General features: G+C 31.5%; 2 protein-coding genes across 4 annotated transcripts; one reads left to right on the forward strand and one right to left on the reverse strand.

The window, feature by feature from the left end:
• Positions 1-10,896: 10,896 nt before the first annotated feature.
• Positions 10,897-15,961, forward strand: LOC108323766 (sulfite exporter TauE/SafE family protein 2). 3 transcript variants are annotated; one of them, XM_052869412.1, is made up of 4 exons: positions 10,899-11,916; positions 14,498-14,632; positions 14,716-14,862; positions 15,126-15,264. In XM_052869412.1, exons 1-4 carry the CDS (start codon positions 10,960-10,962, stop codon positions 15,159-15,161), a joined length of 1,275 nt encoding a protein of 424 aa, XP_052725372.1. In that variant the 5' UTR covers positions 10,899-10,959; the 3' UTR covers positions 15,162-15,264. The 3 variants fall into 3 exon arrangements, with proteins under 3 accessions (XP_052725370.1, XP_052725372.1, XP_017411981.1); XM_017556492.2 differs by having other exon boundaries at positions 10,905-11,916; positions 15,254-15,961; XM_052869410.1 differs by lacking the exon at positions 14,498-14,632 and having other exon boundaries at positions 10,897-11,916; positions 15,254-15,961.
• Positions 15,962-17,137: 1,176 nt separating this feature from the next.
• On the reverse strand, positions 17,138-22,971 carry LOC108331793 (kinesin-like protein KIN-14C). The gene is made up of 17 exons (XM_017566730.2): positions 22,820-22,971; positions 22,477-22,716; positions 22,240-22,384; positions 21,676-21,785; positions 21,474-21,593; positions 21,073-21,276; positions 20,626-20,835; positions 20,443-20,517; positions 20,178-20,324; positions 19,942-20,071; positions 19,717-19,826; positions 18,812-18,973; positions 18,514-18,728; positions 18,176-18,257; positions 17,996-18,100; positions 17,797-17,904; positions 17,138-17,617 (listed from the first exon to the last, which is right to left on the reverse strand). Exons 1-17 carry the CDS (start codon positions 22,841-22,843, stop codon positions 17,423-17,425), a joined length of 2,382 nt encoding a protein of 793 aa, XP_017422219.1. The 5' UTR covers positions 22,844-22,971; the 3' UTR covers positions 17,138-17,422.
• Positions 22,972-23,080: the final 109 nt, after the last annotated feature.

Raw genomic sequence — 23,080 nt, forward strand, 5'->3', positions numbered from 1 at the left:
ATAATATGGATTTTCTAACCCTTCGCTTCATCATTAAAACTATTATTATAAACATATTATCTACTTTAAATTTATTATTAGTTATTATTTCGGGTGTAAGGTTGAGTAACTTTGAACACCTTCACAATTTTCTTTTCAAAGTCGTTCGAATAGTTATATCTTTATTTCGTCTTCGTCTTCACTCCAACCGACTGGGATACCTGTCAAAGACACTCTGATGTTTAAGTTAGTAAGTAATCCCTACGGGAGTCAGAGCAATAATTTTAAATGTACAGTAAATGCAATCACTTACCTCTTACACCTTTTACCTTTATTTCTAGTTTTCGAGATGGGTTTGAAATTAGTAAAACCTTGATTACAGCCTAATATCATTACACTTATTCAGTGTTTACCTTTAACTTCGTTTCTAAGAGAAATTGATTACTAAAATAAGTCGTCCGGTCCCTTTGGATAATAGGTGGATTGTTCTAATCGGTAGGATTTTGTTTTATTTCTAATATCTTACACCTTTAAGCTGTTCAACCTCTACCTATTAGCTAGGTCGTTCGATCTACGCATTTACACGCCTAAGCACGTTCTCAACCTAAATAAATTCAAATGTTTAATCAATAATCAAGAATATTTTGTTTTGTTTTAATTATGAGGTTATAGAGCATTACACGTGTGAGTGTGAGGGAGAAAAGAGAATGAATAGGCATGTTCCCCATAAAGGGAGGTATTGAGAAAGAAACCAAAGGGAGGTGGAGCTGGAGGGAAAAGGCATGTTCCCCACAAATTTTAAATTTCATTTTATCTATATCTACCTTTCTATATAAAAGAGAAACAAAATGATCAAAAATAATACGACAAAAGATGAAAGAGTTCAAAATTCATTTACCTCACAATTTAATTTCATAACTTTTTAATAACATATATATATACACTTGAAAATGGACACACTTGTGCTGCTTATCACATACCTAATTATCATTAAAATCTCAATATAACTTCTCAAGAAATAAAAGAACAAGGAACATAAAAAAAAACAATAGAAAGAAATTGGAAGAGACAGCTAAAAGAATAATACTTTTATTTTTAAAAGGAAAATCTGATTAAAGAAGAAACAAAATTGAATTGTATGTATCATTTCCACGTATACATCATTGAGACATTTGAATAGAAATTCACAAATAGTCGTACAAAATCAAAGAAATGGGCTACCAGACAAAGTTAGCAAAAGTTAATCTTTGCTATCCTGACACCTGTTGTACTCTGCAAATCAATACAATAGATTGATTTCGTTATTTACCAGATACGACAAATAATCTACGTTTTGGTGAATGTTGGGAGACAAGAACCTAAATTCGACAATAACTTCAGAAGTTAGGATTTAAGCCAAGTAATACATTAATAATATAAAATTAAATCATGTTCCACCTGAAACATTTTTTGATCCGTAACGTTCCCAAGTTCTTATGTTTTCAATAAGCAACAACCCCTTATGGGATTCAAATCTGTTATCTGGGATCAGTTTGAAATTAATCGAGCTAGAGAATAATCTAGTAGTGGAAATCATAAACTAAGGTAAAACCTAGCTTTTCTCTTAACTTAATCAACTCATTATAATGTTGGTCCGATCAATCTTACACTAAATAGTAAATATAATTTACGTAGTTAGTGTCGAAAAAATTTTGGTGCTGTACACTAAATTTTTGCAAATGCTTATCTTCTTGATGCACCGATAATAATTCTGTCGTTTGTATGTCGATTCTTGGTGCTGGTACACTTTGTTCCAACTTCTAAGTGCTGGTTGGTGGCACCCAATTGTTGAAACTTAGAATAAACGACTAGAAAATTTTCCATTACATATCATAATGTGCAACTTAGATTTAATTCTAATGTCACAAATCTTGTCTAGATCCCTAAAATTGACTACCCCCATCACCTTCTAACTCTTTGTGTGTTTATTTGTCACTTGATATGTGCTAAGAGACAAATTTGCTGTGACAAGTTGATCACATGGCTGCAGAATCACAAAAGCTTGTCCAAGTTTGATAGTTCATATATTAAAGTATTTTGGACTAGTGGATATTTATAATGAATTCATGAGATGTGGATGGGAAAGATGTCCGTGACAGAACACAACCCTAATCATCATATTTATTTAGAAAATAAAATAAAATAAAATAGAATATTATCTTTATAGTTGTAGCTTTTCACCTATTGATGAATATTTAATAAAACAATGAGTACGTGTTAAAATCCACGTGAATTAATGGACTCGAATTTCGGATTAAAAACCAAATGACCGATGTAAAGTTAAATAGTTGAAACTGTTTGATGATTTTTTTCAACTCTTAAAAACTAATATATGAGACAAAGTAGAAAAACAAGAATGTTGGTTACTACATGGACTTATTCCTACTTTCGGCTCATTATTGGAAAGACATGCACGCTGAGAACGAACGAAAAGGAGGGTATCAGAAATTAAAATCGCTTTCTGGAAGTGCTTAAAATAATCCACAAGCATAATGGAGTGTTTTTTCCTGCTTTTAGCTCCACTACGAGTTTGGCTTTTGAATAATTGAAAAAAAAAATGAGCACTTTCAAGACATAGATGTGATTTGTCTTTATCATGCATGCATCAGAAGAGCCATTCACCCACCGCGAGATGCCAGAAATCTCTGGGAAGTTGCCTTCTCTGTAGATGAATTCGCCTGGTCAATATGAAAATAAGTAGGTTTGGTTTATTTATATTTTATTCTTTCTCCCTTTTTTCTGATATTACTGAGTATTAGTACACGTCATGAACAAAACTGAATAATGTTACTTTGGCTCTAATCATCTCCTTATTCTCTCATCTTTACATCACTTGATGATTTAATTTGATGATCCTGTGGGATAATGAGATAGAAAAGTTGATTATGAATAATGTCTTGGAAGTTACATCCACTTCAAGGCTTTTGATGTAAAAAAAGAATATTTCTTTAGTAAAATAATTATTTGTTAACAGTTTTCATAAGATAAACTTAATTTAAAAAAGAAGAAAAGAAATTGCAGTAAAAGAGAGAAGAAAGTTGAAAAACACAAAAAAACAATTGTTTAATATCTTGTCGGGTAAAAATGTTCTAATAGAAATCTTATATAAGAATAGTTGATTCATGTTTGAGGTACGCTTTTTCTCTTCTCATAATTAAAAATGTATACTTTTATGATTGTCAAAACTGATGCCAGTTTCTACTTGCATAACAATCACTTAAAAATAACATTTTTTTATGTATAATAATGTGCTATAGTTTCAGATAAAAATGTTATCTACACCTTAAAACATCTTTATAAATTATTAAAATTCATCAAAAAATATATAAATTTAATTGGATAAATTGCAGTAACTGTTTTTTTCTCTTCTACTAATTTATAAAATCAACCAAAGTAAATATTTTTTTAGTAAATTCCAACCAAAAATTTCACTGAAAGTGAAATGCTCACATTTCTGTATATGAACACTATTTCGACCACAAGCGTACTTGATTGATTTAGAACGAAGAATCTATTTATATTTTAAATTTAATATTTAGTCAATAATATTTTGACACATGTTTTCGTACCATTCGGTCATATTTAGTTAACACAATCATATAATAATATGTGTGGAACTAAAGTATTAAAGTAAACTAAACAGTAAAAACACCTTTAATAATTTAAGTTGAGAATCGACTATAATTAATTGAATAAACACTAAAATATATTGTTGTCAATTTTCAGACAGTTATAAATATTTCAGTCTGTTAAGTAAGATCAAAGGATTTCACCACATCAACTAGTTGTAATAGTTTTCTATTCCTTCTTCTTTTAAGCATATGCATAGTTAATTCTCATGTTCAAGTATATTATTGATTATATTCCACAGGTTTTATCTCTCAAACTCACCGTAATTAAAATATGTTACTTTTTTTTATAATATACCAAAAACAATTGAGAAGAAATAAAGAAAAGTAGAATAAAGTACATCATTATAAGGTGATAAAGAAAGGGATGGTAATACAAAAAAAATGTTGAATAAATAAAAGTATTACCTTTTCAAAAGTATGCTTTTATTACTATTGAATGAACAATTGTTTGCCATTAATTCATGAAATGCTTGATTTCATTGAGAAGTCACTTTCTGAATCCTAGAAGGAGATATAGCTACTTTTATAGAAGGAGGATTAGGTTTTGTGAGAATTGCTTACAGAATTATGTAGTATGTTCACAAGTGTTGCCCTCATCGAAGACCAAGTAACTCAACTCATCACATCAAAATCCACCAACAATTTTTTTAAGAGCTCGTGATTCGTAATCTGGAAGTCATTATACATGTTATGTTTGAACTAAAAAACATGATGAAATAAAATGACACTTTTACATTTTGTCATTTTAAAAGGGAGTAGAAGAAGCTTACGCAAGGGGAGAAAAAAAAAAGGATTGTTTGTTCAATCATAAAATCTTACATGTAGAGTGCAAAATTTAGTTTAGAATTGTTCTCGTCTTAAATCTGTTGAGTAAATTGTTAAAGTTAATTATTATATATTTTTTTGAAGTCTTTTATATTATAATTTTACTATTAATTTTTTTTTTCAGAAAATAAAAAATGAAAAAGATATTTAAATTGTGTTAGAAGTTATGAAAAACTATTAAATATGGTAAGTTTATCTAGTGAATTGCCGAAACAAATGTACATCATATTACTTCAGCATGAGCGCACGAATGAAAAATAGAATAAAAAGTACAAATTATTATAATCAAATACAGCTATTTAAAATTATTCACTCCTTTCTGTGTACTATTCACAAATCGAAAAATGTGTACTGCGGCGTAGTTATACTGTTGCACTATGTTGTTTTTGAACTCTTCATGGTTGGTAAAGAAATGCATGAATAGGATTTTTTATGAATTGACTTAATTGTCGTGCGCTTCTAAGATAGGTTTAATGTCTAGGTGTGTATTTTTTTTAGCTGCGTCTTTATTTTTTAAAAATTAAAACAAGTAGAAGTTTATCATTAAATTAGACAAATATCGTTTAAGAGATCATTACATATTGACAGTAGTATTTTAAGTGACGTGACATGATATGTATGGTAATTAGATTATTGTGATGTGTAATTCTAATTTTTGAATTAAAATATTGAGAGAATTGCTTAATCAACTTTGTCTTCCGCCTCCAGTTCGTTCATTTGTTCTCTTTTTTCCTCAAAACATGTATGATTTGGTTGAAATTCATTCCTTTTTCGCTTTTTCTATGTTTCATGCCAAAAGAGTATGTGGGGATGGTAGTTAAATTGGAGAATATTGCTTTTCAGCCTTAAATATTTTTGCCATGAAACCCTAGATTCATGTGTTTTTATAAATTTTGATCCGCTTGGAATTTTTATCCTTTTCTTTTTCAGGGGATTGTTTTTCAATCATGGGTTCTACTTGATTTTTGTGATCTCTGTTTTTGTGTCTTTATGATTGATTTTGAAGTAAAGAGATATCGTAGTCTTGTTCCCCGCTGATTTTAAAGAGTCATATTTCCTTTGTCCTGATCAATATCTGTCCTCACGAACTGAATTGAAAGTTGAACTTCAGACATTGTTCTGTAGTTTAGGGTTAATGACGGCGGCGACCTGAGGGTTTTCGATTTTGCTGCAGGTTGCTGGATCTGAACCGTAAGAAGGCGCGAATTAGGGTTAATGACGGCGGCGACCTAAGGGTTTGGTGGTGGCGCGTTGAAGTGATTTGGGTTTTGTGTGTTTTCTGGTTTTGGGTTTGTAGATCCGGTGATGGTGAGAATGATGGAGGTGTGTCGCGATGAAGGTTGGGCGAAGATGATGATGGTGATTTGGTTTCGCGATGGCGATTTTTACGCGAGTTGTGTCTTTGTGTTGTGGTTGCAGGTGGTGGCTAATGGCGGCATGATGGCCTGAGAGAGGTTGATGGTTGCAGCGTGGATGGTTGGTGAGGCAGTGGCGACGACTATGGTTACGGTGGCGGCACAAGGAAGGGAAAAGGAATTAGGGTTTTGGAGGTGGAAGACGAAGTTGATTAAGCAATTCCCCCAATTCTTTAATTCAAAAATTAGAAATTACGCATCACAATAATCTAATTACCATACATACCATGCCACATCATTTAAAATACTACTGTCAGCATGCCATGTAATGGCCTCTTAAACGACATTTGTCAAATTTAACGGTAGACCTCTGTTTGTTTCAATTTTTTTAAAATAAGGACCAAATTAAGAAAACGAATAAGTATGAGACCTATTTGAGATTCTGGCTAAAAAAGAGGACCTACCGAAACATTAAACCATACAATAAATGGATGAAATGCACTATCAGGAAGTCAATGACCAGTAATGTGAAGCATTTTTTCAGTTTTAAAGGCTTCTTGCATTGTCAAGTTCCATGTAATACTTGAACAAGCTCGATGTAGAAGATGGAGGAAACTTTAGTTTGGGTGAGATTCTAAGCTAATGAATAGCTTTGGAGTTTATTACTCAAGTATATTTACATTGGATGGTTGTGGTGCATTTTGTTTATACACTACTACAAATTGAACTTTTAACACATTTAGTATTCAACGTCAAAGTAGAAAATAATTAACATTAAAAATATTGGTGATATTATTGTAAATAAAATGATGAATTAGATGTCAGTCACCTTGTCAGACTAATCTAGATCAAAATCAGTTTTGGTCCCAAATTGATCTAGGTCAAAATAGGTTTCGGTCATTATTGATGTCTAATATGATGTTGAACTCTTGTTGAATTTGGACTGTATAGCTATCTAGCTCTAGCTGTGTACCTACCTAAGTCAGACAAACGAGTTGTCGATCTCGAAGTCTCGAGCATTGCAAAATTCAACTATATAATGTCGAAAGTCCTCAAAAACTATGTTTATAGCAGTTTAGACGTCGGTTGAGTTAAGGAACCATCGTCAACCTGTGTTGAAATCATTAAAAACTTGAACCAAAAAAATGTTTCGCAATTCATACACTACTTTAGACATAAGAGCGGTCACAAGACCGACATCTAAATATCTTCAAATCAATAAAGAATTGAGTGCCCATTGGATGTTGGCCAATTAAGGCATCCGACATCTAATGTCAACCATTTAGGGTGTTTAATGTCATATGTTATTTTATCACTTACAAAAACACTACGAGAGAGTGTATTTCACTCAATGTTTCTGCGCACTCACTGTTTTCAAGCTTTCGAACACATTTCGACAACAATTTAGGTGACCATGAAAGGTAACTTTTACTTCATTTAATAGAAATGCATGTTCATTAGATGTTTTGGAAATATTTTTCTTTCATTTTGATCGATTATTTTCGTGCATGAACATTATTTTAAGCAGTGATGAGTTCTCTTTTTTCCCACACAAGCGACAAATCCTCTGCTCCGACATTAACACCACCCTCAAATATATACAGTTAAGTTTAATTTTTGGTGTTGAATGTCTATTACACTTTATTTATATATTACGGTTTGCATATAGTTAAATTATTTTAGTTTTCATTGAAATTTGTATCTTTTGTTTTATGTACGTGACATTGGTTATATTTTGTTTTTATTATTATTATTTTTATATTAGACAATTTTTTAGTGTGTTTTAGGCATTTTATTTTTTTTATCAAATTTTTAAAATATTTGTAATATGAAATGTTAGTTAAACATTGTTCGAGATTTAATATAAGTGATTACATTTTTAATCGGTTATATTAAATTTTAAATTATAAAAAAATATTTTTCATAATTTATTATAAATTTATAAATAAATTTAATAAAATTTTGATTAAGATCATTTGTATATTTTTTTTATGCTTTGCATTTCAATTACTTTTATAACATTATTTCATTATTTCTTTTCAATATGATATGGGTTGAATTTATCAACACAAAGAAGACTTTAAATAAAGGTAAATTTTATAAATGGATATAAAGTTACCATTAACAATAAAAACAAATAAAAAAGGTATATTTGAAAACAAAAGTAAAATAAAATAAAATAAATGAGGAGGACGTGTAATATATTAAAATCTTACAAAAATTTATTAAGTGTGATTTATTTATAGTTTGAAAAAAAGGATAAATTCATTTAAAGAAGAAATCAATAAAGAAGAAAAGAAAGAAGATTATGATAGGTAGTGGTAGATTTTCCAAAAATATTTTTAAATGTCAAAATAGATATATAAAAATTTTAGAAGGACCAAATATATAAAATTAAAAAAAATATTTATATAAAAATTTACATATAAAATAAATATTGATGGCCATAGGTTTTTCTATAAGTCTTCTAAGGTCCGTCACTAGTGGTAGGCATGATTGAGCATTATCCTAATTACCATAAAGTGTTTCTAAATTAATAGGGTAGTTACCTTAAAGTTATAACTTTTTAAAATAAATAGGGTGGTTGGATGCATGTATATGTTCAATATTTTAACTATTTTTTATCAAATAAATATAAAATTTAATTTAAAACATATAAGTAGAGACAAATATTTTTTATTGAATCGATTTAATGTGATTAAATTATGTTTATTTCTACTATTTCATTACGATAATAAAGTCCATCTGAATTGAAATTTGAATTTATCATTCTATCTATTCCCTCAATTCTTAAGTTTGATATTCTCACATAAAGCTTTAATATTCTTGCATAAATATGATATTCTTATGTTAATATCTCATTCCTTTAATAATGAATGAATTAAACATATTAATATATCTTTTAATTTCCAAATCCCTAATGCCAAAAGATTCTAAAGTATTCACCTAAGTGTTTTATTTCCGTTTTTTTTTTCAATAGTTCTTTAAGTTCTCTTTTACCAAGTGCCTTCTATAACTACTATGTATTTCTTTTCTTTCACATTCCCCTTCGCAACATAAAATCATTTAATTAGTTATTCTCTTCTAATAACTATTTTTTATAACATTATTTAACTTCAATGGATCTGTATAAACAACTCCCCTCAAGACTTAATAGAGTAAATTAAAAAAAGAAGAATGAATATTTTGTATAGAAAACATAAAAATTATTGTGTACTTAATAAGTAAAATTACAAAAATATCTTTAATGTTACTTTTATATACACCTATATATTATAAGTCCAAAATGAAAAATCCTTACTCAATGCATTTTAAAATTCTATAACTATTATTTATTATTAATTTTATAAAATTTTAATTCATATATAATTCTCCTCTTTTAAACACATTTTTATCATCACATCTTATTCAATATATAACAATAATTCTTGATAAATAAACTTTAAACTTTACACAACTCTACAGTTTGTAAATAAATTTATCTTGTATTTTTAATTTGATATGAGATTTTCAATTAATTTATTTTGATAAAATGGGTTAAAAGTGATTTTAGTACCGATGAACTTATCATAATGTCAAAAAAAGAAAGTTATATTCTGACGGTAAATTAAACTTTTTTTTATTAAGATAAAATCATCCTATGCATGTTTCTTAGAATGTTATCGCAAATTGAAAATAAAAAATTGTATATAAAGTCCATGATCGAAGATGATAAAGAAAATAAAGTCTAATATAAGTCAATATACATTAAATTATAAAAAAAAAATAGTAGTATACTGAATTTTCTTCTCTCTTATCATTTGCTTTGTTTTATTAATTAACTCTTCATCTTTATCTAATTATTTGTCTCGCAGTTGTCACTTTCTTTGTCTTGTACTGTCACTCTTAGATTCCCTATCAACCGATTACCTCATAAAGGAAGAACCGATAATAGAGTAATCAATAAAAGGAAACAACTCAAAGTTTAACAGAGAAATAGACAATAAATAATTATTTTTCAATTCAAGTGTTTGACAAATTCTACATCTAAAATAAATATTCATCATACAAACAAATATTACAATATAACTTTTCTATTTCAGTTAATTATCCCTTAATTAGAGTCTTTTTGTTATAAGTTTATTTTTTACCTTATAAGTGGTAACTCACTTAATATTTAATATTAAGGAATACTTCAAATAAATTTACTATAAACCGATTACCTCATAAAGGAAGAAATAATAATAGAGTAATCCATAAAAGGAAACAACTCAAAGGTTAATAAAGAACTGCACAAGAAATAAGTATTGTTCAATTCAAATGTTTCACAAAATTTTAATCTACATCTAAAACAAATATTGATTATAAAAACAAATACAATACAGAATTTCTTTTTTCATTGAATTATCACTAAACTAATAGTCTTTTGTAATTAGTTAAACTTTCAACTTTAAGTTAAATAAAACTGGTAATGCAAAGTATATTTATAAAACATAATTTTCATAATTAAATTTCGTAAATCAAACTTAAACTACCGAAAAATATATATAAACAATATTTGTATTATTGAATCTGAAATGTCATGTAAGTGACTCTTTAAATGATACAAGTCCAAGAAGAAGTTATGTTTTGATACCATCAAACATTCTGGAAGACATACTAAATAGATATACTTGAACCATCAAAAAATATCTAATTATCAGAAAATCTAAAAATTTTAATAATTGTTTTTACCAAATCTCAAAAGAAATTAAGACAATTTCAAAAAATTTATCCATTCCTATTTTCAAAATGATTATTATAAAGATTAACTTAATCATTATTTCAAAATAGTTGATTTATAATATATTACCATAGAAAATATATTATGTGAGTAATATGTAATGGATTGTAATGTTTAAGTGTGTATTTACTTTTAGTGCTTAAATAATTTTTTTATATTTTCTTTAATTTTGAAATATAATTAAAAATAAAATAAAAATATAAAATGTGTAACGAATTATTATACATAATAAAAACATATCTTAACGAAATTATGTTACAACAGTAAAGAAGCCAACAGCCCTGTTAAGATTGGCCTCAACATGTCACTGTAATCCTTAAAGAATCTGAATTTTGTTATGTGAGACATTTTCATCTCATTGTGTTGTATGATCCTATTTGCTTTTGCTTATTTTCAAAAGGTTTTGTTACCGTTCTCTCTGTATCCTTATATAAAGGCATTGCACATTCAGTTATTCAATCAAACACCTTGCAGTTTTCTTCAAGTTCTCAAACGAATGCAGATTTTTCACAGCCTCACATTTTTTGTTCTTACCTTCATCTCCTTCAATCCTTGTAATGCAGAACAAGCACAGACTATTCTAGACGCCCTTGGCAGTAACCATTTCTTAGAGAAAATATATGAATGGGGAAATGGTGCACAAGGATTCCAAGAAGCTCAGATTGAATTTTCAGGTCCTATAGTGCTGGCAGGAGTGTTGTGCTTCATTGCTTCTTCTATATCCAGTGCTGGTGGCATTGGTGGTGGTGGCCTTTTCATTCCCATATTGACTATTGTGGCTGGCCTGGACCTCAAAATAGCTTCAAGTTTGTCAGCTTTCATGGTCACAGGAGGGTCGGTTGCAAATGTCTTGTGCAATCTTTGTGCCACAAGCCCTAAATTTGGTGGCAAGTCATTGATTGACTATGACATAGCACTTTTGTCAGAACCATGTATGCTGCTAGGAGTGAGTGTTGGAGTCATATGCAACCTTGTATTCCCAGAATGGTTGATTACTATGTTGTTTGCTGTCTTTCTCACTTGGTCTACCTCAAAGACCTGCAACAGTGGAGTGGTATTTTGGAAGATTGAATCAGAAGAAAGGAGGAAAAAGCATGGATTTGAGGGGCTTGAAAACAGACTATTAGAAAATGGGAATGAAGTAAGGGAAGGGGGAGTGCAGGTGAACAAAGAAAAAGAAGAGATGAAAAGTGTTGAAGAACAGGTTGTGGTTCCTGAAGAAAATATCAGGGTGAAAATCCCTTGGCTGAAATTGGTGGTCTTACTCTTGGTCTGGTTCACTTTCTTCTCCCTTTATCTTCTTCGTGGCAATAAATATGGACAGGTTAGATTTTTCTCGTCCTTACTTTTTGCTGTGTAGTGATGTTATAAATTCATTAAACCTGATTAATTTACTTGAGATACTATGATTTGTGACACTGATATTACAATTGAATTCATAAATGTCAAGTTATAAATAAGCATAAGAAGAACTAACAAATTTCAGGTTTCGGGTTAACTCCCGGTTAACAAAATACTAATAGCTAACATTTGTCTATAAAAAAAAAAGCATAAGAACAATGTCCCAGGTTGACTCAATTCGAGATTGAGGGTGTCTTTAATTTCTATTTCCAAAAAATTATTTGAGTAAGTACTCAAGCAAAGTTGGTCAGAATGATGTGTGAGAACTGTGTGTGCAAGTTGTTTGAATCTGTGTAGAGTGTGTGCGTGAGTTTGTAGAAAGTTCAACTGGTAGTGCAGGGTGAGTCTCATCTTCTGAGTGCAAAGTAACCGCTGTGGGTAGGGCTGGGTTGAGGTAAAGGTATAAGAGACATCAAGAAGCTATAGTGTAACTTTCTTTCTCTTAATTCTTGAATGCAATACTACTTGTTTTTCCTTTTTCTCAATTCCAATTTAATTCTGCAAGTTTTCCAATGAGTTTTACCGTCTGCACCCTTTTTCTATTCTTTGTTGATTCTAATGTTTCTACCCATTTACAATTCATTTCTTCTATTGTCCTTTTAATTCTTGCACTGCACTTTACTACATCCAATTGTTTTTGATTTACGATCCAGTGTTTTTACAGTTTACTCTGATTGTGCTAATCTCTTCAATCTTGGATTGTTATTTCTGATTTGATTTTCTTGAATCTGATTGCATGAGTTGAACTTGAAAACTTTACAAAATTGATTTTCAGTTATTAGATCATTGACAGATATGTGTTAGTATAGTTTAGGTAATTACATCTTTGGTTACTAAGTTTAATTCTGAATATGGATTTGGCATTTGTGCATTATTGTGATTCTGTTAGGTTTCTGGGAAGCACGAAACCAGTTTTCTGATCTAATATAAGAATTAAACACTCAAACCTTATAATGTAACATAAATTAACACTTGAATTAAGGAAATACGAAACTGAGAAAGCATTCAACAGCATCCAAGGGAAGTAAATCCCTTCTTACAGGAAACACCCTGTCCAAAATAACAAACTTACACACCCTCCCAGGAGGAACCGTTTCCTCCTGAAAAGAAACTCATATTACATAAAAACTACATTATTACATAATAACTACCTTACTAACCACTCCCCTAAACCGTCCAACCCCTTTTACTGTCATGTAACTTCTTATTTGAATTCTTCCTTCTAACATACACCTTTAAAATCCTATCAGATTCTAGTTTTTGCAAGTTGAGATTGATTCTGTTTTAGAATTTTACCCAATAGGGGATTTTTGGTTCTGCTAGTCTTTTAGTTCAATTAGTTATGTTTAGGATCAATTTACATTGCATTGGTTGTGTTTGCATCAGTGGCATATTAGTTAGATTATCTTAGCGCATATAATCTGAAGTCACAGTTTACACTCTAGCTAGGTTGTCACGCTAGTTGCTACCAGCCTGTGTTATAACTTGTGATTTTGAGATTTCAACATAGTTTTAAATTTTGCATTGCATTTCTAGTGTTATCATAATATTGTAGACTTGTTTGAACCATTGCATCTGTACTTCATCTCCATTCATATTAGTTTGCATCTAGCAACCAGTATAGCATTCCGTATCAGCATTCAAAAATCCTGATATGTGTACCAGTGTTGTTAAACTGTAAAACGTGGTTTCCATCTGTGATCTTTAGTTCTGCGCATAGTATACGTGTTCAGATGGCATCTTTCATTCATTCTTATCATTTAAAACTTGTTATACCCATTGCATGTGCATATTCTGCATTAGCGCCCAAGGAAGGCAGAATTGGCTTTGAACCTGTGTTCATAAGCTGTCAAAGCTTCCAGACTTGCTTTCCATAAATGATTTTCATTTTTTGCATCCTTCTTTGTGACCCAATTGCATATTTTGCATTATTAGGATATAGTGGACATGTTTCATACACTCTCATTTGGAATTCTTTGAGGACTTTCATCGAACAGATTAATCACTCATGCATTATTTTTCTTCATTTTAAATAGCCAGGCACATTCCATTGCATCATTCTAATAGTTTAAAGTTATCATTCTCAGTATCTAACCATTCTAATAACATTTCACCATGCATTAGGTATACTAATAGAGCATAGTGTAGAATTGAGGAAGAAGTTAAAAATGATGAAAACATCTTATCTAGTTTCTGTTTTTCATTTTAAAATATTTTTGGAAACCGTCTTCAAAATTTAGTAAACTTTAGATGAGAAATTGATGCTAAGTAACATATAATTAAATAGTTTTTAAAAGCAAAAGGTGAGAGAAAAACAAAATCCTCATAATTATGTTGTCTATTTTTCTATCTTTTGTTGTGATTTTAAGTCTTTTCATTCTATTATAGCTGTTAGATGTACTTTTTGTAAGGTTTCTGATAGTGATATTAATTCCTTTAGTTTGGAGATGTCACTATATATGCATTTGATGACTGAACTTGTGATGCAATTGTTGAAACAATAGAGTATCATTCCAATGGAACCATGTGGTGTGGGATACTGGATTCTTTCATCAGCTCAACTCCCTCTTGCCTTGTTTTTCACTGCGTGGATTGTGTACAGAAAAGATAGCCATCAAGATGAAAATCTCATGACCGAGGTTTTTAAAACATCATAAACACTGAAAATTAATTCTTGAATGTTGCTTAAAGTTACAACCTCATTCAGTCAAATTGGATGCAGGACCCATGCCTATCCTCAAGAGGACCCTCAAACAAGCTTATATTTCCAATAATGGCATTGCTAGCAGGGATATTGGGTGGTGTCTTTGGAATTGGTGGTGGAATGCTGATAAGTCCACTTCTTCTGCATGTTGGAATAGCTCCTGAGGTTAGTTCCATGAACATATGGACATAAGATGTATTTCCTTCTATCTTCAACATAATAAAAACAATACATATTGATTAAAAATGTCATACTTTTTTAATTTTCTCAATCTTATCATTTCTAAACTACCCTTCTATGGAAAAGTTCAAATTTATGAAAACTTGTTGCATTTAAAGGTCTTGTCTTGTGGTTGATATCCCAAGAACCAGAAGATTAGTTGATATTTGAACAAACATTAATCATTTTTTTCTTATATTTCATACCAGAAGGAACATATCATGATGATTAACATTAGGCATTAGTGGCTAGTCCAATCCATCAACTCACTAATGATTACAGTGGCTTGGCTAATAAACTGGCATTGACTCAGCATTCAAATTATTTCGTTGTATAGGTGACAGCAGCAACATGTTCTTTCATGGTTTTCTTCTCATCTACCATGTCAGCATTGCAGTACCTATTGTTGGGCATGGATCACATAGAGACTGCCCTAATGTTGGCCATAGTATGTTTTGTTGCATCACTTATTGGATTGTTGGTGGTGCAGAGAGCAATTCAAAGCTATGGAAGACCATCCATAATAGTATTTTCGGTTAGCATAGTGATGACTTTAAGTGTTGTTCTAATGACTAGCTTTGGGATGATTCGAACTTGGAAAGACTATGTATCAGGGAGATACATGGGATTCAAACTACCATGTTGAAAAACCCAATTTTGTTCTATTAGTATCTCACTCTGTCACTGAATCAGCTACAACTTTTTGACCTTTTGTATTAATGCAGCAAGACACTTTACTAAGGAAGACTAGCATTTTTTGATGATATGATATTTTCGGATGAAGAACATGCGACAACTTCCCAGAAAAACATAAATAAAAGTTGTCATCATTGTTGAAAGAAATTCTCTTTACATATTTTGTCACAAATAAGAACCTAACAAGTGTTGGTTGAAGAAAGGATTGAAGACCCTTCACCTGTGGTCTTGGTTCCATGACGAGGTTTTTATGTTACAAGGACAAAATACAGTTCAAAAGAGTCTCTCTTTCGTGCCTAACAGTTCCTTTAAAGAGTTAGAACACCAAAACGTAAGAAAATTGATGAAATTGAAGATCTAGCTTTCAATTTTCAATGTTCTCTTTTACTGGAATTATCAAAAAGTGAAAGATGTATTATCTAAAGAATTAACTCTAAATTTTTACTCACATTTGTGTATATAATATAACTGAGGACCATATTATAAAGCTAAGTAAGAGAGGCACAAAGTTATATGGCTTTTGTAGTAATTTAATTTTTACGGTCCTCAATGTTAAAATTACTACTTACTAAAAAATTTAGACTTTATTTACACACATTTCCTTACTTTAAGTTAAACAATTTGTCGACAGTATGAATTATCATTTTAGTTACCGTGTGTTTATACAAACATTCATATGATTAAAAAAAAATTCTTCTAGTGTATACAGTTTTTTTAATCTCTAATTTATAGTATCTATACACTTATGAATTAAAAAATATTAAAAATATCATCCATAGAAGCTAAAAAGTATTTTTAAATATAAATATATTAAACTGTTATTTATCTGTAAAATTTACATCGATAAGTTTATATGAAATAATCGTTCCTCCATATCAAATTTCATTATTACTCATTAACAAATCACTTTCTATTCACTTTAAAGGTGTTAATTGTGTATCATATATTCCAATTACTTAATTTGAAATAATTCAACCCAAATAAATTAAGTTCATGATTTATCGGCACTGAACTGATTCAATCTCAATAAAAATGTCCAACCCAAGATTTAATTTGACTAAAATTATGTGATATTAATAAAATAACAATAATATAACTATTATTCAACTTATCTTAATTTTATTTGGAAAAAGTATATTTTTAAAATATAAAATTTTTAATTTTTTAAACATTAAATAATAATAGTCTTGTTTAAAAGTCTAAAAATAATGGTTCAAAATGTAAATTCAAAGAAAGGAAATATTGAAATTTTAATTATTGAATTTAATAAAAAGGAAGAAATTATATTCAACCCGCCCAAGATTCTTTTATTAGATTAGAATAGGTGAAGGATTTGTATAAACCCTGCACATAAATGATACACAACCAACAAAATTGCTCAAGTGGATTTGAGTTCCATCGCCCAAATCCCCAGTTGTGTTCTCATCTTATAGCTGTCTTCTAAAATTATCCAAAACGAAGTTTAACATCCTAAAATAGTGAGGGAAGAAAAGGACCAAGAATTTGTTAACGTTCTGGGAAGAGCTTTTGAGGACAAAGAACGCTTTGCGAGCATGAATCATTGGAATAAACAAATGAAAGCCAAATTTAGAACTATCTCATGTCACATCTGAATGGTACACAAATTATTGGAGGCTAAAGCCAAGCCTCTACAACCAATTTACACAAAAGTTAGATTCTCTAAATTTTACACTCGTACAATTATCATAGCAGCAAAAAAGAATATATATATTTTCTTCATTCAGCCGCTAAAAAGTAGGGCAAATAAACAATTAAATTTAGTCATGGGTGAAACCGATGAAACCTTTTGTTAACCATAGCTCAAACGGGATTCTGAGGAGCGTGATGATGATGATGATGTATGAGTCTGACGCCTTGGAATCCCAATTTCGCAGGCATTGACTCTGGCTGCAAAGCGGAGGGAACAAAGTGACTCGCCAGTGGAAGATTGATCAGGTGAGATGTTGACAAACATCAACGTTTTGGAGTCGCCACCGAGACATGGCTGCCATGAATACAATACCGGTTAAGGAGCATTAGAAGAACAAAGCAATTTTAAACTAAGATCTTCTTTTATCAACATGTAAAGTTGATCATACTTAATTTTTCACTCTTTAATTTGAATATAATAACAACCACATCAAATTCATCAATAATGAACATTTTTAACATGAATTAACAAACCTGGAGAAGATACGTCAGCTTTGAATTCCTAAAAGGAACATGATCTTCTTTCTTTCCTCCCAAGGCAAATATGACATCGCTCAAACTCGATAGACTTTTGTTGATAGCCTGAACGTGACAGTTAATAAAAACGCTGTTATGACAAAGTAGAATTGTTGACATGCTACCCAAGTTAATAGCAATGCAAATCAATGGATACCTGAGTTTCCTTCAACCGGTCTCCAGTTGCCCCACTCCTTGAGAGTCTTTCACTTCCAGCAAGATCGATAAGGTTTAAGACACCTTGGACTTGTTGTTCAGTGTTCTATAAAATAGAGAAAATGCATCAATGTCAGCAGGACAAAAGAACAAAAACAAAATATGTATTACGAAATCATACCTCATTTTTCCCACTTATACGCAGTGTAAAGACAAAATGGCTTCTGGATGACTGTTCATTCATTTGTGTTCTTCCCACTGACCTGAAAAAAACATGAGTGCCACAATTTCTAATTTTCTTTGTTTATGAATATGATCCAATTATACATGGATTTTCTAGCTGAATCGAATACACTAATAAACCATAAACAGACACTTAGCAGCTTCAACTGATTAGTTGAAAAGGAATAACAAGTCATCTAAAATTCATAGGGAAGAAAACATTTAAACTTTGCACACATTTATCGAGAAAGTTTATTCAAAGAAATCTTAGGAACTTTGCACACATTTAAACTTTACCTGCTTTGTGCTGCCTGTCTTAGGAGGGAGGAAATCTCATCTGCGCTACAAACATCCTTTATTGTGAGGTCCGAAACATGTGTGTTTCCATTTGCATCATGTTTGATAGTGTACTGCTTGCTGGAGGCACTATTTTCCGTTCGTGCATGATCACTTGACCGATTTGTTAATAACAAATCCCTGATGGTCTCATTATATATTTCCAGTATTGATGCCTGGAATTGTCAATTAAAATTTTCAGTTTTCATAAGTAGATGTGGCCACATGAAATTCGAAAATCAGGATGCAGTATACTAACCTGCATTGTGTACCTCCACCCTTGGTCTTTTAGAGACTGGCTAGTCTGAAATATCTGTTCTAAAGAACGGGGTATCAACCCTTTCAGATCTGGCTCATCAGGCCTACCCATCATAGTATAGGTTTTACCTGAGCCCGTCTGTCCATATGCAAAGATGCACACCTGTCATAGCAAACCATGCCCCTTCTGTGTCAAGCACGGCTTAGACCCAAACGCACAAATAAAAGAAAGAAAAAATATGGACGAAAAAGATAAGCCTCTATTTAAAAGCATATTTAAAATGGTATATAATCCACTCCACCTCTATTCTGCATCTCAAGGCTGAGACAACTTTTCAAGAAATAAACACAACTGAATTGTCTTCAGCCACCTTAGTATTTTTGAACAAAATACTAGGCTAGAGTTCATAATAAATAACAACTTTAAAGAATGTGTACTTCAAGTGCTGATAGCATACTCAAGGAAGATACAGAGATAAAGAGGACAGTGGTAACTTAACAACCTCAGTACTAATTAGTGATTATTTCCTACGAAGGGCAAAAAACAGACAATATACTACAAACAATAATAATAACAATATTAATAACAATATTAATCTTATCCCACACGCAGTGTTTTATTTAAACAAATAAAAACAGTATCCCAAAATTAATATAATCATTTAATTTCTTTTGGTTTTACCACCACTGTACCCAAGAAATTTCGTATGATTGTGCAAATGCAAGAAATCATCCCTGGTAATTTAAAAATTGAAAATCATTATCCCAAACATAGGCACTGGGGTACGTTAGTTTTTTTTTTCTTGTCCCAAACACCAATTGCTATTTCCTTTTTCTTGCTAACCGTTTTGATAATTATTTCCGGCGAACTGTGATCTGCCAGACAAATACTGAAGTAGAAATTACCTTGTAGCCATCAAGTGCACTTTGTACCAGCTGTGATATCTCTACAAAAACGTCCTGCTGAGAAGCCTCGTGATTGAACACCTTGTCAAATGTGAAATTGTACTTCTGCCCTGCTCAACATTAATGAGTGGAATTTTGATTCTCGTCAAAGCATGTCTACTACACTAAACACGTAAATAATAAAGTACAAAAGCTGCAGAGTCACAAAAATGTTTGTATATATACCGCTTTGCACCAATTCAATGCCCCGACCAAGCGCTTCTGTTGAAGTAGGGAATGAAACAACCGTGTCCGCACTGTCATCCGGTAGGAGCGGCCGTACACGGCAGAAAACACGAATATTTCCTTTTAGTTCCTGAAATAGAAAGTAATTGAATATCATTGACCTATAAGTGGAGATTTACATTATAAAAATCAAATAAAATATATATATATATATACGAAAAGCAAACAACACCTACCAAAATAGTGTTATGCAGTTTTTTTCTTAACTTCTCTCCTTCTACTACTTGAAATTCTTTATCTGCCAAACGCTCCTGTAGCCCCTGTATAATCCTCTTCTGCTCTTCAAACATTGTTCTTGTTTCAGAAGCTGATAGATCAGCAGTCTAACAGAAAGAAAATAAAGTTGTTTCAGGTCTAGTTGTCAGAAACATTAAAGCACACAGCACGAAAATTATACGATAAGAACCTTTTCCATGCCAAGAATAAAAACCACTACATTACCTTTAACTTCTCTCTTTCCGCAAACAACTGCTGCTGCAGTATGTGTATTTGATCCTTTTGAGATGAACAAGTTTCCTATGAAGACATCCCACCATAACATAAATCAATTATACACAGAAGAGCACTATTAATGAAATAAAAGAACAAAATATATAAAAGTGAACAAAAGAGAAAACAACAAACCTCAAGAGCATTTGTTTTAATCATCAACGTATCCAATTGTGTACATGTTTTCCCAGTATATTCTTTGTGCCTCGCTATTTCTCCGGATAGGGCATGTACTTGCTCCAACTGACGGTCACGGTCATCTCTAAGTTGCTTTAACTCCTCACGAACACATTTGAGCTCATTTGATAAAATTTCTTTCTGCTTTATAGCCTCGTCCTGTGAAACCTGAAAAATAGATTAAAATCATTAAAGGAAGAGCGGCTAACAGTACCAGTAAAATGCAATAGGTTCTTCACAACAAGTTTCCTTATGAGTTAATCACTTCCATTTCGCAACCAATTTAGCAAATTAATTATCACAATGTTCACATAATAATTCATGATTTTAAATATTTATTAAAATTAGTGGCAAAAAATCATACAACACGTAGAACTAGAGAAAAAAAATACAGATATAACTTACTTTAAGAGATACCAACTGATCCTGCAATGCCTTATTGTGGCCTCTTAAATTGCTAAGGCTCTCAACAATGGCTGCTTTCTCAGTTTCAAGCCGTTTAAGGGCCTCATTAACTGTTTCAAGATCAAACTGAAGACGACTATTGTACTGCTGCAAACTCATATTATACTCCTGTGATCGCTTGTACAAATCTTCATTTGAAATGGCCTGCAAAACTCAATAGTTTCAAAAGGAACAGTTAATGAGGGAGGGAGTATGTAGGATTCAAACAGCAGAAAACATGAACATCTTTTTAGTGCAGAATTTACCCAAGAGGGCAATAATTTTGAATAACTCGGGGGTAAAGTTCAGTAGTCCAATATTTTACAAATAACAATATTATACAGAATATAGCATTAAATCACCTTCTTCTCAGCAACTGATTTCTCATCCCGAACTTTCTCAAGCTCAGCTGACTTCTCATCCCGTACTTTCTCAGCTTTAGTTCTGACTTCCTTTTCTTTACCATAAGAATTAATCGCTTCCTGGATTTGAAGCCACAAAAAAAGAGGTCATTGGGAAATAAAGTAAATTCTCTTGAGATATTCCACTGCAAAGATAGTATACCAATTTATCTGATTCTTCCTTCACAATTCTCTCTTCTAGACAAGAAATTTTCCTCCTCGAATCAGATAGAGTCTCCTCCAACTCATCAATCTTATTCTTCATCTCAGTCTCTGAGAAAACAGAAATGTATGGTCATAAAATAATTTTCCTTTCCATGTGAATTTTCTGATCTGATAACCAAAGATAATGAATTCTATCTGGGCATCAAGGGACAATAGAGTCAATCAACGAAAATTTAAAATAAAAGTCACCAGGTCTTTCAAATAGAACAAATTAAAACAAAATATATAAACCCTTAAATACATTACCAAATAATTACAATAACTCGATAACTATTCACTGTATATTGAAGAACGAATGTCACTTATGTGTAAACTATTTCACCTAAATCGCTATCTACTTCTAGCCACACAGCAAACAATACAAAAATATACAAATTCCTTCTCCCGCCAAACACAAATAGTAGCTATCATGCTTCTAAACAGAGTTTTAAGATATTTTCAATAGTATATCAGCATATCCACTCAACTTATTCTAAAAAAATTCCGTAGAGATAAAACATACCAGTATCACTGCACTTCTTCTCAGAAGCCTCTAGCTCAGACTGAAGCTTTTCCTTTTCTTGAACATACCCTTCTTCTATCCTTTTATACCAGCGAACGCAGGCCTTAAGGCGCTTAATGAGATCCGTCATCTGCTCCATCTTTTTCTGCCAAACAAACAACAAAAGCAATAAAAAACAAAAAGGAAGAAGAAAAATATTGACTAATTGATTAAATCAAGAACATCACAAAAACAAACCTTACTATCATAGGTATTTCCCTTCTTCTTTTCATTCAGCAAAGCCTCCACCTCCTCCTTCGTGAAATCAACCGCATCGGTAACATCACTCGTTGTGTTAAGGTCTGAGCGATTTGTGACAACGGAAAACGGCGTTCTAGGCCTCCCAGCAGCAGTCGGACCGCCCTGTCGCTCCATTTTCTCAGCTCCGGTGCCCCTGCGACGCTTGTCCAGAGAAGCTTCTTCGGGGCCCACCCTTTTCTGAAAGGGAAAACAAAGTGGTCTAGAGGGAAAAGCAGCAAGGTATGGATTGACAGAAAACGAAATAAAGATTGGAGTGAGAAGAACAAAAGGCTTTACTTACATTGCTGGGATTGCGAGAAGCCATGTGAGGCTTGGGAAATGGAGGATTCGAAGAGAGAAATTGAAGTGAAGTGGTAGTTTAGGGTTCAGAGAGAGAGGGAGACAAGTGCGTGGAGCGTGAATTTTGAATTTGATCTCGCGGCCAAGTACGTTCGATCTTCTTTTCTCTTGTTTTCAAATTTTAATATAAATTTTGAAACCAACGGTCACATTCTTTCTTTACAACTATAAAAGTTAAAAAAAGAAAATAAATAAATTTTTC

The sequence above is a fragment of the Vigna angularis genome, chromosome 1, assembly GCF_016808095.1.
Source record: "Vigna angularis cultivar LongXiaoDou No.4 chromosome 1, ASM1680809v1, whole genome shotgun sequence".
NCBI classification, from domain to species: Eukaryota; Viridiplantae; Streptophyta; class Magnoliopsida; order Fabales; family Fabaceae; genus Vigna; species Vigna angularis.

Excerpts from the sequence above, each read along its gene's own strand:
- LOC108323766 (XM_017556492.2), top strand. The coding sequence starts at position 10,960 with ATGATCCTATTTGCTTTTGCTTATTTTCAAAAGGTTTTGTTACCGTTC. Across the intron at positions 11,917-14,497 it reads GTGGCAATAAATATGGACAG|AGTATCATTCCAATGGAACC; the intron begins GTTAGATTTTTC and ends TTGAAACAATAG. Across the intron at positions 14,863-15,253 it reads ATGTTGGAATAGCTCCTGAG|GTGACAGCAGCAACATGTTC; the intron begins GTTAGTTCCATG and ends TTCGTTGTATAG.
- LOC108331793 (XM_017566730.2), bottom strand. The coding sequence starts at position 22,843 with ATGGCTTCTCGCAATCCCAGCAAT. Across the intron at positions 22,385-22,476 it reads GAAATACCTATGATAGTAAG|AAAAAGATGGAGCAGATGAC; the intron begins GTTTGTTTTTGT and ends TTTGTTTGGCAG. Across the intron at positions 18,729-18,811 it reads GGTGGAGGTACACAATGCAG|GCATCAATACTGGAAATATA; the intron begins GTTAGTATACTG and ends TGACAATTCCAG.